We start from the raw sequence: 17,983 nt of genomic DNA on the forward strand, positions 1-17,983 counted from the left end.
GCAAAAAACAAAAACAAAACTTTTGGTAATTGCTGAGCTGCAGTTTAAGATTCTCTTTTCTGGTAAAGATTACAGAGTGAAACATCACTACTATTCTCAGTCTCAGGGCAGAATCCTATGTCCACTCTCTGTTGTACCCTAGTTTCTAAAACACGCATCTGACTATAGCATTCCCCTTTTCAGAAACTCTTGCTGGGTTCCCATTGCCCATTATTGGATTCGTCCATACTCCTTAAGCTCTAAACACTTGTCCTCCTGACTTGCCACGGAGTTGACTTTTGGTGATAGTGGAACATCCTCTCCTTTTCCTTTGACTCAGATCTCAAAGCCAGCTCTGACGTTCCCCACTGTGAAACCTTCCCCCGTATGTTTCAGGCTTTCTCCTCTTTGTTCTGAAAGCACTTTGCTCACATAGCCCTTGTATATCATTCATAAATGTATTTGTTCACCTCCACCCCAGGGAAGTTATGAACCTCTCAGAGGGGAGCATCATTTGTAGGTGTTTGTTGTTGTTAACCTCTCTATCCTTAGAGCCTGGTCTAATGCCTGTCACATAGTAGCAGATGCTCAGTGAATGTTTATTGAGGAGGGGGATGCACTGCAGGCTGTAGGGTCCTGCAGGGAGCAGTTCCTAATCAGGGAAATGGCCCTCTGAACTCTGTCCTCAGGAATGCCCATGTGCTTCCCCTGAGGCTTGGAAAGAACTGAGGACTTTGTAAATTCAGCTATTCTGTAACAGAGTCTTGAGTATCTTGATGCTTACCCGGTGCTTAGCAGTGGAAATAGAGTGATGACTAGGACCAGGCCCTTGTCCCAGATCAGGACAAGCAAAATAAAAACAAACCACATCCTGAGACCTTCTCCGAAGTAGCTGCATTGTATACAGATGGTCTCAGAGGCAAATTTGTGTTTTCTTGGAACTGTGTGAGGCTTTTGAATCTTGCCAGAATCTGACACAGAAGCATTAGAGTCAACTCGTGGTTGCGATATACAGAGTGAAGGAAAGGGAGAACAAGGCAAGTACATTGAGTAATTTAGGAAAGAAATTTGGGAGACTGAGCCTTCAACCTTGAGCAACTGTTAAAGCTGTTTTTAAAGCTTAGTTATTTTTTTGTTTAACTTTGTGTAAGCTAAACACAAAATGTCTGTTTTAATGTCTAAGCTTTGGGGAAAAGTTAAAGCTCACGTTGTGGTCGGAGACCATTAAGAATAACAATTGCCTTTATTTAACACTTTGCCATAAGATTTTCCAGAATTAGTAGAACCCCCAATTTTACATTTGATGCCACCTGGTATATATGTGCTACTAGCTTAGAAAAGTGTTCTATTCATGAGTGTTCTGAGGATATTTACCATAGTTGTGTGTATAACTTTTCATTTAGCCTCAAGTAAAAAATCTATCTTGGCTCTTACCTGTTTTTCTCAAGGTATATGCCTTGGGTTTTTTTGTTTGTTTGTTTGTCTGTTTTATCTTTGTTTTTAGTCTTTCCTTCAGCTGGAACTCTTAGGACTCGTGTCTTAAGTTACGGGGTTTGTTTGGGGTCCCGACTTCAGCAGAAGCCAGGATATCAAGATCAGGAGTTCTTATCAGCAGCAACTCATCTATTGTGGCCCAATTCAAAAATGAATTCTGGGTCTTTATTTTGGGTTGATTTTTTTTCCAACTTAAACTCTGCATGAGAGCTAGAAATTTAGCATGAGTCTAGTGCAGACCTGTCTCACCACCCACCTGGAGGTTGTGTTTTGACCTATGCCTGTGACTTCTAGCACTGAGGAGTAGAGATCTTGAAACAGATGAGCTATATGGAGCCCCCAGATTCAGGTGCTATTAGAGGGAAAATGCTTACATCGAGATTTTTCTGTCAGGTAGGAAAAAAACTGACCATATATTTCTTTTCCCTTATTGTCACCAAGCCTAGAACCTTAGGGGAAGTCTTGACCCCTTAAAGTTGCCAGCCTCGATGAGAATTAACTTGTCTATTTCCCTTCATAGCACAAGGGCTTTGTATGAATCCTAAAGGAGGGTGCTTGTTTCAGACGCTGCAGGGCAAGAATCTTCACTGATCCTCTCTGAGAATCATGTTGGGACTCAGCAGGTGTTTATTTTTAGTTTGAAGTAATTTTTAAGTTTCTTGTGTTGGTCTTTAACTCTCATTCTTTGTAGTGGCACCTACCATTCTCGAGATGAGAGCACAGACAGCGGACTAAGCATGAGCAGCTACAGTGTCCCTCGAACCCCAGATGACTTCTTGAACAGTGTTGATGAAATGGATACAGGTAAGTGTTTTTATTCCTCTTGGTAATCTAGCCTAAGTCAGGTATCGTCATTTTATCACCAGGTCTAATAAACTATTGTGAGCAAAGATTATTTAGAAAACGAATTAGGAGTTCCTTTGTGGTGCAGCTGGTTAAAGATCTGGCATTGTCGTTGCTGTGGCACAAGCGTGATCCAAAAAAAGGAAAACCAACTAAGGTCCTATAAACTTTAATTCAAATTGAGCCTGCTTTGTTTTATGGCAATTTATAATTTATCTTTTCCCAGTCGTGAGTTTGGTGTTAGTAGATGCAAACTTATATTTAGAATGGATAATCAATGAGTCCCACTGTATATAGCACAGGGAACTATATATATATATATATATATATATATATATATATATATATATATCTCCAATCTCTTTTGATAGGACATAATGAAATACTGAGTTAATTTAAAAAACTGAGTTAGCAAGGTAGTTGAGGATTTGTTTCTCCTTTTTTTTCTTTTTTTTTTTTTTTTGTCTTTTTAGGGTCACACCTGCAACATATGGAGGTTCCCAGGCTAGGTCTCTAATCTGAGCTACAGCTGCTGGCCTACACCACAGCCACAGCAATGCTGGATCCGAGTGGAGTCTGCGACCTACACCACAGCTCACTGCAATGCAGGATCCTTAACCCTCTGAGCGAGGCCAGGGATCAAACCTGCATCCTCATGGACACTAGTAAGATTTGTTTCTGCTGAGCCAGGACAGGAACTCTGAGGATTTGTTTCCTTAATTTTAGAGAGAGATCTCTATGTGTGATTCATATGTCTCTTTCTATATGTGATTCATTATTTGTGTTCCTCTTTTTTGTAAGGGTCTTTGGTCCAGCTTAGGAATTAGGGGCCCAGGAAGCTAGGGAAGGCTAGGTGGTGGGGCTCATCTACTTTATTGTTAGAATAGTTGCAGGGGTCTTTTAGGATCCTCACGGGGTTATTACTCAAGTAACCCTTTCTCCTGTGGCTTAGCTGGTGACCCTGGACTTGGTAGCTATCAGAGGGCATGAATTGGCAGCGAAATGAAGCAGTTAACCAGCTAACTAGTTCCTTAGCTGACAGCTTCTGAAAAAAGTGTTTGGCAAGTCTTTTGTGCCTTGTGCTCATCCAGCTCTTTGCTCTGATGAATCCACACCACCCTCTCTTCATCTAAATATTATATTATCCTTAGGAGTCAAACCCAGCTCATTCGTAACACCTTTCCTTACTCCTCAGTCCTCCATTAACCTGTCTCTCTAATCCTTTTGAACACTTAATGGTTTGTATTTGTTTTTCTGAAAGCACATTTCATCGAAATGCTTAGGAATGTTTTAACATTGTCATGGCCAGGTAAGTGTGACCTAGAAGCAAAGCTAGGAAGATTTATTTATCCAAGGACTGCTGGGAGGCCTGTTTTTACTATTACGAATGTGAGTCTCCCAAGAGTAGATTAAGAGTTTTATCCAGCCCTTTCATTGTATTCTGTTCCCCGGTGTGTACTTAAGAGAAAGATGAGTCTGTACCATTCATTTTCATATTTTCTCTTATTATGGCAGTGCATATCTGGAAGAGGGCCAAGTACTGATGCTGTTGTCTCATACTTATTCTTCCTTTCTTGCTGTATGTAATTTATCAAGGGATTTTTTTTTTCATGACCCCCTTCAGTACTCAGCACATTGTAATAAGTAATCAAGCTGTTGGTTCAATGTCTGAAGCTGAAACAAAAGCAAATGTGCATTGTTATACTCAGCTGATACAGCTCTGATGTTAGCTTTTCAGAAAGGACCTATTCTCTCTTTCTCTGTGTTCCAATTAGGTGACACTATCAACCAAAGCACCCTACCTTCACAGCAGAACCGTTTCCCAGACTATCTTGAAGCCATTCCTGGGACAAATGTGGACCTTGGAACACTGGAGGGAGATGGAATGAACATAGAAGGAGAGGAGTTGATGCCAAGTCTGCAAGAAGCTTTGAGTTCTGACATCCTTAATGACATGGAGTCTGTTTTGGCTGCCACCAAGCTAGATAAAGAAAGCTTTCTTACATGGTTATAGAGCCCTCAGGTAGACTGCATTCTAAATCTGTGAAGGAGCTAAGGCGATTAAGACATACACCTGAAATTTCCAAATAAGCCAGTTGCGACCTTCTGGCCAATACAGAAAAAGATGAACAAACGTCCAGCAAGATTCTTTCATCCACTATTTTGCTCTTCCTTGTCCATTGCTGCTGTTAATATGTTGCTGACCTCTTCCATAGTTGGCTCTAAAGAATCAAAAAAACTTTTTTTGTTTCTTTTGCTATTATAACTACTGTTTGTTTTGGGGGCTGGGGGAAGTGAGCCTGTTTGGATGATGGATGCCATTCCTTTTGCCCATTTAGACGTTCACCGATCATTTTAACTCGATACTCAGACTTGGAAGTCAAATGCTTCATGTCACAGCATTTAGTTTGTTCAAGCAATTGTTTTCTTCAGCTGCCTTTAGCCAGTGGAAAAACATGACTTACTGGTCTGACAAGCCAAAAATGTTGTATCTGATATTAAGTACTTATGCTGATTTGGAGAGATTGCTGAAACCAAGGCTGAAGACTGTTTTACTTTCAGTGGTTTTTTTCCCTCCTAGTGCTATCATTAGTCACATAGTGACCTTGATTTTATTTTAGGAGCTTTTAAGGCTTGAGACAATTTCCATAGAAATATATTAATTATTGCCACATACTCTAGTGTAGGTTTTGATGAGTTTTACTGTGGGTATTTTTTTGTTTAGGTTGATTGGGGGGTTTGGGGTTTTGTTCATTTGTTTTTGTTTTTCCAGAACATAGGCAAATTACCATAGTAGTAAATCTGTTTATAGTTGTAGTTTGGGGAGTTATTGTAGTACTTTGGTAAATCTACATTTCCGGTTATTTCTGGTTTTTTTTTTTGGTTTTTTGTTTTTGTTTTTGTTTTTTTTTTTTTTACCATCTTATTTAAATCTTGATTATCTGCTCTCTCTATATGTATAACCACACACACTTATAATGTTTATGGTAGTGTGATAGCAGAATGTATTTTTTTTTAAGTTTTCCCATCTTTCCAATTTATTTTAAAATGGTAGCTTTGTGAATGTATGCATTTAGAATACATGACCTAGTAGTTTATATTTCACAGATAGTTTAAATCTGGTTGGGGCAGTCTGCAGATGTTTGTAGTAGTTTAGTGTTCTAGAAAGGGCTGTAGTTATTAGTAGTGCCCAGAGGAAGGAGTTCTGTATGTCCTCTGGGCACAGAGTGGATATTTGATGAATTTGAAAGAAGCAAACAAGAAATGGCTTTATTATCCCCTGGTTACTCTCTCAGACTAATACTAAGTCTTGATGGGAAATCACTGAGTTAGGTTCATAATGTACATGACAGAAGTAAGCTTTATATAGTGGTTTACCTTCCTTTAGCTTTAAAAGTTTACCTTCACCTTAGTTTTGGACATAAATTCTAGTCTTTAGTTCTCATTTGTAATGAACACATTAAAGACTACATTGAAATATTGCCTACAAGACTGTTCCTACTTAAAAGACTTGCTCCTACTTCTATATGCTGAGAATTTTTTGACCCTGAATAGTATGTAGTATACTGTAAGGTCATGAGTTAGCTGGTAAAGTGCTCAGATTAATGTATATTGGTAGTTGAATTTAGCAAAGAAATAGATAATCATGATTATACTTTTATTTTTACTGGAAGAGATATTAACTAGAGTATGTGTCTACAGGAGTAATAATGGTTTCCAAAGAGTATTTTTAAAGGAACAAAATGAGCATGAATCAACTCTTCAGTATAAGCTACGAAGTAATATTTGATTGTGAATTATAGTGGCATCCACTAGCACCTCTATGATTAAGGGTCTTTCAATGTTTCTAGAATAATCCCTTATTTTCAAGGGTTTATAAGACATAAAATCTCTTCGTGGCCAAAACTGATATGAAAAGCCTCAGCTTGGGAAGATAGGTGGGTTTTTTTTTTTCCTTTCTAATTAAAAAATCTAAGTATTTTGACCCTTCAATTTAGAGGAGTGCTAAAGTTGGATAAGAAGGTTTAAAAGTTGGGTAAGAGGGTTTATATTAAATACTTTCAGTGCTCAAAATGCAATCACTGTGTTGTATATAATGATTCATTGGTTGACCTTTCATAATAATTGACTCTAAGGCTATAAGAAAGCAGCAGAAAGATTAAATCTTGAATGAGGTCTGAGGGAAAACGGCCACTGCAGATGTATTGATTTTTTTTAGAGGAATAATGAAATTTTGCCTAGAATGCACAATTGATTTTATGGACGATATAGCATGTTGGGTTTTTTTATGTGCAGAAGATCAAAGCTACTTGAAAGGATGGCCTACAATTTGCCATTAAGCCACAAATGAAGATCGCATCTCATATCTCAGCAGAGTAGCTGTAGATTAGGGAAGAGGGTGGGAAGATAGGAGGGGGGTTGTGACGATTTAGTGAGACCTTGATAGAGAACTTTATAAGCTTCTTTTTCTTCAATAAAGTCTGGCATCTTGCTGTCATTAAAGGCAGTTGTTCCTAGAGTTTCAATCTCTTAAGTACACCCACAAAACAAAAATACGGAATTCTTAATTTCCCTTCAACTTTAATTTGCCTGGTTATACCTCAATGTTGTAGCAGCACCGTGGCACTGACACATGGTGCTTTGATTTTATCGTAGCTTCTGTACTGACCTGAAGGAGACCTGAGTCCTTTCTGAGTTTGAATCACAGCCCTGATGTGGTCTTTCTTGTTTTATGTCCTTGTTCCTAATGTAAAAGTACTTAACTGCTTCTTGGTTGTATTGGGTGGCACTGGGATAAGATTTTAACTGGGGATTCTTGAATTGCTTTTACAATAAACCAATTTTATAATCTTTAAATTTATCAGCTTATCACATTTGTGTTCTTTTTAGTTAGGGCTTCTTAGATCTCCTTACGGTTGATGGAGCACATTGATTTGATGTTTCAGATTTTCTAGAGCACTGTTTGTTGTAATAACTTTTTTCTAAATATAGTGCCTTTTTTAGAAAAGAAAAAAAGGAACATAAGGAAGTGACTTTTATACAAATAATGTTGCTGTTTGAAGTATTCATACTAAATAAAATTCTGTATGGAACTTTGGCAGAAACACTTTAAAAAAAAAAAACTAATTGTGTAATTGATAATTCATACCAGTCAGTGTTGAAACTCAGTGCAGAAGTGGGAGGCAATATTCAGTGATTACCAATTTCACAGCTACACATCTGAGAAATGAGCACTCAGATGAATTTTATCTTCCCATGAGCACGTTTTTGTAAGAATTGTGGGTGTGCCTATCTTGACAGTTGTTTTCTGTATCTGGAAAGAGTATTCTCCGCATTTTAAATGTTTTATATTAGAGAATTCCTTAATGCACACTTGTCAAATATATATATATAGTACCAATGTTACCTTTTTATTTTTTTGTTTTAGATGTAAGAGCATGCTCATATGTTAGGTACTTACATAAATTGTTACATTATTTTTTCTTATGTAATACCTTTTTGTTTGTTTATATGGTTCAAATATATTCTTTCTTTAAACTCTTCTTTGTTGTTTTTAACAGTTAATATATTTAAAACTTTTTTGCTTCTTACTGGTCTTCCAATAGAACAAGTACTAGTAGTAAATCGTGATTACAGTGGTAACCGGTAGGTTAAACTTAAGGTTGATTTGGCTTTTGGAACCTTGGTAGTAGGGATATAAATTTTGAACTTTATGTTCTGTACTCTTCCTGTAGGCCATCCCATTAGTAATAGTGTGTAAGCAGATTGTATCTCCTTCATTCTTAAATGATTTTACTATACTTGAGAGCACAGAAGAAACTGCTGTTCCTTTCAAAATAGCCTTAGGTTTTATTTTTCCAAAATATTCTCTCATGATCTCCAGAATATAAGACTTATGAGTATCCAGTGTGGTGCAGTGGGTTAGTAATCTGACTGCAGCAGCTCAGGTAGCTAGCTACAGGGGTGCAGGTTCAATCCCCAGGCCTGGCACAGTAGGTTAAGGGATCTAATATTGCCTTTAGGTTGGTGTAGGTTGCAGCTGCAACTCAGATTCAATCCCTGGCCTGGGAACTTCCATGTGCCATGGTTGCGGCCATGAAAAATATGTGGTGTGTGTGTATAATGTTTAGTGAAAATTATTAGTTACTGTTTTATAATTTAAAAACACAGATTTAAGTTGTAGGTTATGAACTTTGAATAAGAAGGAGAGTTGGGAGTTCCTGTTGTGGCTCAGTGGAAATGAACCCAGCTAGTATCCATGAGGAGGCAGGTTCGATCCCTGGCCCTGCTCAGTGGGTACCTAAGGATCTGCAGTTGCTGCAAACTGGTGTAGGTTGCAGACACAGCTCAATCTGTATTGCTGCGGCTGTGGTGCAGGCCAGCAGCTATGATTCCAGCTGACCCCCTAGCCTGGGAACTTCCACATGCCATGGGTATGGCCCTAAAAAGCCAAAAAAAAATAAAGATTTAAAAAAGGAGGGATTTGACTATCTTTGAAAAATGGCTAATTTCTGTTTGTGTATGTAATATCTTCAGTTATTCACCAAAACATTTTTGGTGAGGCAATTCTGAAAATAGTATTTTATTATGTATAATTTCTTTATGATAGTAGCACACTAATTTTGTGGAGACCAAAATTTATCATCTTCCTTGTGCAAAATATAGTGATTGTACATTTTAGCTCAAAACTATACTTGATGGCTATAGACATTGCACCTCTTCCTAGGGAGTTGCTCTTTTGAGGTGGTGTGCTTTATGTTGGATGGTTTGAATCATTTTGGATCCTGTGAACTAGAATTGTACAACCTTTAGATAACTGATTTAGTCCAATTGAGTAGAATATGCAGAAGAAGATATTAACTTAGATTTGGGAAAAAATATCCTCTAGAGAGAGAGCAAGGACTAGTAATAAAAGGAAACAGTGATGATAACTACAGAAAGATGGTCAGCAGATCTGTGAGTTACGTTTAATCTCTCTTGGTTTATCTTACGAGCTGAAGTTCCAAAAGAGGAACAGCTCCAAGGACCCCCATCACATTTTTTTTACCTTCTATAAAGGCAACCAGACTGTCCCTGATCCTGGCAACCATCTCTCATACTGAGAATCTGGCTTGGAGTTCCCGCTATGGCTCAGCAGTTTAAGAACCCTACAGAGTGTCCGTGAGAAGGCAGGTTCAATCCCTGGCCTCACTCAGTGGGTTAAGGATCCAGTGCTGCTGTGGCTGTGGTGTAGGCTCTAGCAGCAGCTCCAGTTCTACTGCTAGCCTGGAAACTTCCATATGCCACAGGTGTGGCCATAAAAAGAAGAAAATCTGGCTTTATTATTTGGTTTGTATGGATACATTCATGTTCTCCTTTTCTTGGGCTTCAGGGTTCCGTGTACACTGTTGCTTCTGGAACCAACCGTGTCTCTGGCAGAGTATCTCCTTGGTATACCTACCCCACCTTGAACCATTGGCATTTAATTGCTTTATTTAAAGAATCATGCAGATACTTGATAAATGTCTTCTTCAGTTAGAATTTTACTGAATTAGAGATGAGAATTCTGTGGCCTTGAGTACTACAGTTTTTCTCTTTCAAACATGGAATATTTTTTGCCATAGTATATGGATACAAAAAGCTCTAGAATTGTACAACCTTTAGATAACTGATTTAGTCCAATTGAGTAGAATATGCAGAAGAGGATATTAACTTAGATTTCCCCTCATGGCTCAGCGGTTAACAAACCAGACTAGGATCCATGAAGATGCAGGTTTGATCCCCGACCTCGCTCAGTGGGCTGAGGATCTGGTGTTGCCATGAGCTGTGGTGTGGGCCACAGACTTGGCTCGGATCCAGTGTTGCTGTGGCTCTGGCATAGGCTGGCAGCTACAGGTCCAATTGGACCCCTAGCCTGGGAACCTCCATATGCCATGGGTGCGGCCCTAAAAAAAAAAAAAAAAAAAAAAAAAGCTCTGATGTAAGTGTGATTGATAATTTTCTAACCATAAACATATCCTTAAACTGGGAAACTTAATACTCCCACAGATGAAAACAGTTGCAGAATCAAGACACTAGCAAAACAAGATGGCATTGGAAAGGTACTCTAAATTCTAAAATCTGTCATATCTTAACCAAAAACAAAACTCTTCGCCTATGGTGACCTGTCATCTAAGCTGCGAGGATCTTGTTACAAGTTCAGAACGAAACAACTGGATCTCTGTACTCTTCAAAGCAATGTTTAGAAATATCCAAGTGACAAATCTACTTCTGCAAAATTCCTAAATAGCTAACCTGGCGCTTCAAAAAAAATTTTTTAAGTGAAAATATTAAGTACTAGAGTTACTATAAGTTTGTGAAATTGATACTTGTTCATATGCAAAGTAAATGAATGGACACTGCTTGATTCTTAACCAAAGGAAACCTCTCTAAGAAATAACAAAGGAAAAAATAGCTCCTAAATCAGGAGAATACCCTTTAGTATGACTTTTAAGACTGTCAGCTTATGTTTTAGGATTAGCACTCAACTTACCCACATTTCCTCATATCTCAAATATATTTTATATTGAGACTACTTGCTGTACCTTCATAGAATCTGTATAAATGAGTTAAACATTGCCATCTGGGTACAGTTTTCATTGTAGGCTATTAGAAATCACATCTCAATTCTAATTAGGGATATTTGTTAGTTACAGATCAAGTTCTTGATTTACACAGGATTAAAGTGATGCTCTAGCCAATTAGAGAAATTTAGGACTTCCCTGATGGCTCTGTAGGTTAAGGATCCAGCGTTATCACTGCTGTGGCTCTGGTTACAGCTGTGGTGTGGGTTTAATTGCTGACCCAGGAAGTTCTGCATGCTGCAGGAGCAGCCAAAAATAAATCATTTTCTCAAAGCTGTAGATTAAGTGGCAGGATCCAAGGAAAAAACACTGTTGCATTTCAGTACTATCTCTGACCTACTGAAGCCAACATAGTGATAAATGCATTAGGAAACCGGGCTAAAGATCATTTCCTTTAAGCTTTGTAGCAGCTTGTATTTAAGCACTGCTTTCTATCAGTTAAGAGGTAAGCCATACCTACAGCTGAGTTTCAACAGAGGCATCTCATTGGCTCAATGGTGAGGATTGGAATGGCGGTCAAGGTATCACATCTGTCTCATTCTTCAATCACTGGAGTGACCATGAATCAGGATCTTAGTTTTGGTTTTTTTTTTTTTTTTTTTTTTGTCTTTTGTCTTTTGTCTTTTCTAGGGCTGTACCCACAGTATATGGAGGTTCCCAGGCTAGGGGACGAGTTGGAGCTGTAGCCACCGGCCTACGCCAGAGCCACAGCAACACCAGATCCGAGCCGAGTCTGCAATCTGCAACCTACACCACAGCTCACTGCAATGCCGGGTCCTTAACCCACTGAGCAAGGCCAGGGATCAAACCCGTAACCTCATGGTTCCTAGTCGGATTCGTTAACCATTGCGCCACAACAGGAACTCCAGGACCTTAGATTTTATGAGAGATACAAATAATCCTATTCACGAGCTGCCAGACCACTGAGTAGTGTGAAGTCACACTGCAAAGCCACATGTACAGTATCTTCTAAAGGAGGCCATTTGCTGAAGTGTTTTATCTGGACACCAGGAAGTCTCGAACTCTATAAAATAACCTCAACAAGACTGGCCATAGGAGAATATGGACTTGAGATTTAGTTGTTTTTTACATTACAAACCTTAAACAGCATGAGCCAATACATGGTCCAGTCAAAAAACAGCTAATGCCTCTGGGGACGTGTGTGTCAGATGGCTCAGAACTCCCCTTGGAGGGCATATCTTTGCTGTGGAATGGAGTGGGATGCCCTGGCCAAATCTGGAATATTGTATAGGAAATTTCACACTGATTTGAACTAAAAATGAACTGTTGGCCAAATCCCTCTGTCTTCCAAAATCATTAAAGCAAACTTCTCAAGGCCTGTGCATTTCCAATAGTTTCATGGTTTACCCTGCTGTTAAATATGGCAAATTTCAAAAGCAAGTTCTTCCCAATCACATTGTCCCACTGCCATCACTTCCTGTGGGACTTGAGCACTCTGAGTTTTTCCATCAAGGGTATAGTGAAAATACTATAACTTACACAATCTCTGACACTGGTTATGACAATTCTTGATACTGGTTATGGAGACGAAGACAAAATGTTATAGCAGGAGTTCCCTTGTGGTGCAGCAGGTTAAGGATCCAGTGTTGTCACTGCTGTGGCACAGGTTCGATCTATGGCCATGAGCATGGCCAAAAAAAAAAAAAAGTTAAAAGAATCACTGGTAAGCTATTGACATTCTTTAAAAGCAATGTTGTTTTTCAGAATGAATGTGATCTTTCTCCAGTAAGATATACTATTATTGAGTAATTTAAAATGGTCCTTAAAACTTAGAGTAGGTCTGCTCAGTGCATTTGTGTAGGTACATGAGCCACTGCCTACCCTCATTGGTAGGAACCTACCCCTTCCCGTTTTTAGGTCACGGTATGATTTTCAACAACAATGAATGTTTTAATAGTCTATAATAATTATCAAAACACTTCTTTTTTTTTTTTTTTTTGTCTTTTTTTTTTTGTTGTTGTTGTTGTTGCTATTGCTATTTCTTGGGCCGCTCCCTCGGCATATGGAGGTTCCCAGGCTAGGGGTTGAATCAGAGCTGTAGCCACCGGCCTACGCCAGAGCCACAGCAACGTGGGATCCGAGCCGCGTCTGCAACCTACACCACAGCTCACGGCAACGCCGGATCGTTAACCCACTGAGCAAGGGCAGGGACCGAACCCGCAACCTCATGGTTCCTAGTCGGATTCGTTAACCACTGCGCCACGACGGGAACTCCAAAACACTTCTTAATGTTACCTTATTTGATCATGCCAAATCATATAATATGTATGTATTATTATTGCTATTCCTAACTTAAGTGCCTCAAACCTAGGTCCAAGGCCCACCCTATGGTCATGAAGTGACTAGTAGATGTTGAGGGCGTAGCCCATAACTGGGAAACATGTATCCCTGGGGCTTCTTCCCTATTGCTCACCCCACCCAGAGGCAGTCCTAGAAAGGCTGCCACAACAATGACAGAGCTCTAACAGATTATTAAGTCTAATGTCCATTTTTAAGAATCGTGCACATTGATTCAACAGTGTCAGCTATTAGTCTAGTCTTGAGAAATAAATGGTGTGCTAACCTCAAGTTTCTTACTAAATAGAGAAGGCTGCTAAACGCTGAAGAACACTTCACCCAGTGTACCATGCAAGTGTAGTCTAGGGAAAGATTCCTTCCTCCCGGGATGATTAGGAAAGGCCTCATGCTGCCATTTAAGCTGAGCATTGAGTGGTTATGACCAACCACTAGAAATGGTGTTACAAGCAAAGGAAAGAGCACAAAGCAGGACATCTAAAATAGGTGGGAATGGGAAGTATTTCATTTGGCTGGTCTGTAATAATGGATTAGCCCACTTAACATATTTGATGAATATGTTCTAGGTACTATTCCAGTAATAAAGCAAACAAATCCCTGTCCTCGTGGAGTTTACTGCACTCTATCCAGGCCAGGATCAGATGATAATATGTTCTCAGAGCGCACTATAGGCCAAGTACTGTCCATGTATTAACTCAATCCTGAACAACTCAGTGAAGTAGATCCCAGACTAATTTTGCAGGTAAGAAAACTAGAGGTCACACACCTTTCAGCAGTGGATTTAGGCAGTCTAGCTCCAAGAACTAGGCTTGAATTCCTGGGTGAAAAAAAAAAGTCAATATCCAACAAGCAGTGAAGGCCTTTGAAGGTCTTTAAAACAAGAGGACAGTACTATCAGAAATGACTTAAAGTACAGGCTATCCATGGAGTTCCCATTGTGGCTCAGTGGTTAACGAATCCGACTAGGAACCATGAGGTTGCAGGTTCTATGGCCTTGCTCAGTGGGTTAAGGATCCCCCGTTGCTGTGAGCTGTGGTGTAGGTCACAGACTCGGCTCGGATCTGGCGTTGCTGTGGCTCTAGTTTAGGCTGGTGGCTACAGCTCCAATTCATCCCCTAGCCTGGGAACCTCCATATGCCATGGGTACAGCCCTAGGAAAGACAAAAGACAAAAAAAATTTTAAAAGTACAGGCTATCCAATCGAGATTTAAGGAAATTATGATTGAACTTAAACCAAATAGTAACAAAATGGGCTGGACACTCAAGTTGAGAGAGAAAAAAATAGAGGTATCTCCATGCACATTCCCAGAAATTAACAGTGAACTCAGGGAGTTCCCGTCGTGGCTCAATGGGTTAAGGATCCGACGTTGCTGGGAGCTGTGTTGTAGGTCACAGACGTGGCTCAGATCCCAATTTGCTGTGGCTCTGGAGTAGGCTGGCGGCTACAGCTCCGATTAGACCCTTAGTCTGGGAACCTCCATATGCCGTGGTCATTTTCTGAAGAAAACTAAAGTCACAAACCAACTCTTAACAAGAGGCAGGGTACCTCCATATGTGCTAATGCAAAAACTCAATCTAAACTTACTTCTGCACTGCTCCTGAGTCAAGATGTGATCCTGGCACTTGAGTGCCAGCGCCAGCATCTCAGCGGGTGTGCAGTAATCACAAGCCAGTATGCGCAGAGGTGACACTTGAAAAGTATCTTAAGAGTATTACCTCAGCTTAACCTTGCTCCTCTGTGGCTCACTGAAGACCAGTGGCAACAAACCAGTGCAACTATCCGCCAGAGTCGGGTATGTGGTAGTAAGAGAGGTGGTTCTAGATGATCTCAAAGGTGGCTCCCCATAAGAATTGTCACAATGGGAATAAGACCTCAGTGGCTCTGTGTTGACAAGTTCCCAAAACCCTTCCCAGTTCACTCCTCCGGAGAGGGATAAGTCCTGAAGGAATTGTCTCAGGCCTCTCCATCCAAGAGAACACTGAATCAATTCTGGGAAGAAGATAAAGGAATTTGTAGAGGTAAAACAAAACAAATACCACAGGGTAAGTCACCCACACAGGAGAAGCCATTCATTCATTCAACAGAGAGAGTACCCACTAGGTGGATGGTATTCTGCCAGGTGTGGAGTTACAGCAATGAGCAGGACAACAATCCCTACCCCCATGGAGCTGACTGTCTCAAGGGAGAGGGCAACCTGAAATATTTCAGTTATATAACTATGATTGTGATCATTAGTAACCCATAAAGAGTTCGAGAGCCATGAGAGATGTGTTGGCTAAATGAGGATCAAAAAGAAAGGTTGCGGAGTTCCCGTCGTGGCGCAGTGGTTAACGAATCCGACTAGGAACCATGAGGTTGCGGGTTCGATCCCTGGCCTTGCTCAGTGGGTTAACGATCCGGCGTTGCCGTGAGCTGTGGTGTAGGTCGCAGACACGGCTCGGATCCCGTGTTGCTGTGGCTCTGGCGTAGGCCAGTGGCTACAGCTCCAATTGGACCCCTAGCCTGGGAACCTCCATATGCCGCAGGAGCAGCCCAACAAATGGCAAAAGACAAAAAATAAATAAATAAAAAATAAATTAAAAAAAAAAAAAGAAAGGTTGCTCATTGCTAATTATTAGAGAAATGCAAATCAAAGCTACAATGACTCACTGGTCAGAATGGCCATCATTAAAAAGTCTACACGTAACAAATGGTGGAGAAGGTATGGAGAAAAGGGAACCCTCCTGCACTATTGGTGGGAATGTAAGCTGATCAAACCACTATGGAAAACAGTATGGAGGGTCCTCAAAAATCTAAAAATAGAGTGGCCGTATGATCCAGCAATCCCACTGCTGGGCATAAACCCAGACAAAACTATAATTCAAAAAGATACTTGCACCCCTATGTTCATAGCAGCACTAATCACAATAGCTAAGATACAGAAACAACCTAAGCGTCCATTGACAGATAAATGGAATTGTGGTACATATATACAATGGAATACTACTCAGCCATAAAAAAACAAAATGCCATTTTGCAGCAACATGGATGGAACCAGATATTATACTAAATGTGGAGTTCCCATCATGGCTCAGTAGTTAACGAATCCGACTAGGGACCATGAGGTCATGGGCTCAATCTCTGGCCTTGCTCAGTGGGTTAAAGATCTGGCGTTGCCATGAGCTGTGTGGTAGTTTGCATACGCAGCTTGGATCCCATGTTGCTGTGGCTGTGGTGTAGGCTGGTGGCTACAGCACCAATTGGACCCCTAGCCTGGGAACCTCCTTATGCCGAGGGAGCATCCCTAGAAAAGGAAAAAAAAAAAATTATACTAAGTGAAGTAAGTCAGAAAAAGAAAAATATGATATCATTTACATATAGAAGCTAAAATATGTCACAAATGGACCTATCTACAAATCAGAAACAGGCTCACAGACAGAGAACAGACTTGTAGTTGCCAAGGGGGAGTGGGGCAGGGGGGAAGGGATAGGGAAGGATTTGGAGTTTGGGATTAGCAGAAGCAAATTATTATATACAGGATGGACAAACAACAAGGTCCTACTTACAGCACAGGGAACTGTATTAAATATCCTATGATAAACCATAAAGGAAAAGAATATGAAACAGTGTGTGTGTATGTATGTATAACTGAATCATTTTGCTGTACAACAGAATTTAACTCAACATTGTAAATCAACTATATTTCAATTAAAAAAAAATTGCTGCCTGGCCCAAAGAGAGGTTGCTGCTCTGTTAATCCTGTTTTGTCATGAAGAGCAACTGATTTAGATGATGGGCTTAATGGGCAACACTAGATTGTGTTTGATCTCATTAAACTCTAATGTGAGACACTCAGGCAACTCCACAAATAAGATCAGTCCACAACCCCTTTAAAAGCCAAAGGAAACCCAAAGGAAACCCAAACTGGAGTTGTCGTGGCACAGAGGAAATGAATCGACTAGGAACCATGAGATTGCGGGTTAGCCATGGCCTCACTCAGTCGGTTAAGGATCCGGCGTTGCCGTGAGCTGTGGTGTAGGTCACAGACATGGCTCAGATCCGGAGTGGCTGTGGCTGTGGCTGTGGCTGTGGCCAGCAACTGTAGCTCTGATTAGACCCCTGGCCAGGGAACCTCCATATGCCGAAGGTGTAGCCCTAAAAAAAGAAAAGGGAAAGAAAAAACCCAAACTAACATACACCAGTCCCAATGCACAACATGCATTGAAAAGATTTGTCAGTTTGAAATTTCTAAATGCAGGTCAAATCCCATTAGAGCATATCTATATATGGTTAAAATAAAAATCCCTGGTCCCATCCAAAGATTCTCAGTTAAAATAATGTAAGTACAACAAGAGAATATTGGCAATTCTGTCATCTCCAATTGGCTCTGTGTGTTTTAAAATTGACCAGAATGCCATGTGTGTTTGATTAGCACTTTACACCTTGTTTACAATGTACAGGGGTTGGGGACAAACTTGTTGGCATCTGTCCATCCGTTCCTGATGAGCCACCAGGCTGAGAAACCTCCCTTGATTGGGATAAATAGGGCAAAAGCCAAGCTGACTTTGTGAAACATCAGAGGGTCCTTTTAAAAGAGAGAAAGAAATGTCCCAAAACCTGAGCTGGACTCCTAGAGCTCTCCTGACTCCCCAGAACCAGCATCTAGGAAAGAGGCTCATTTATGGTGCTACCCCTTCCCCTGGGCCACAGCAGTGTTTTCCCTTTGGGCTAAAGTTATAAATCACAGCTGGTTTCCAAGACTACTTAG

General features: G+C 40.3%; 1 protein-coding gene across 8 annotated transcripts in view; it reads left to right on the top strand.

The window, feature by feature from the left end:
* The window catches only part of YAP1 (Yes1 associated transcriptional regulator), a 114,025-nt gene extending 106,166 nt beyond the window's left edge, over positions 1-7,859 (top strand). For all 8 annotated transcript variants that reach the window (XM_084975826.1, XM_084975830.1, XM_084975828.1 and 5 more), the window contains 2 exons: positions 2,165-2,277; positions 4,092-7,859. In XM_084975826.1, coding sequence (XP_084831952.1) covers positions 2,165-2,277; positions 4,092-4,330 — 352 coding nt within the window. In that variant the 3' untranslated portion in view covers positions 4,331-7,859. The remainder of the gene's footprint in view (positions 1-2,164; positions 2,278-4,091) is intronic.
* Positions 7,860-17,983: the final 10,124 nt, after the last annotated feature.

This window comes from Sus scrofa, chromosome 9, assembly GCF_054392235.1.
Source record: "Sus scrofa isolate SSC_HxYL_T2T_F1_AM1 chromosome 9, Sscrofa_HxYL_maternal_Yorkshire_Landrace_v2.0, whole genome shotgun sequence".
Classification (NCBI taxonomy): Eukaryota; Metazoa; Chordata; class Mammalia; order Artiodactyla; family Suidae; genus Sus; species Sus scrofa.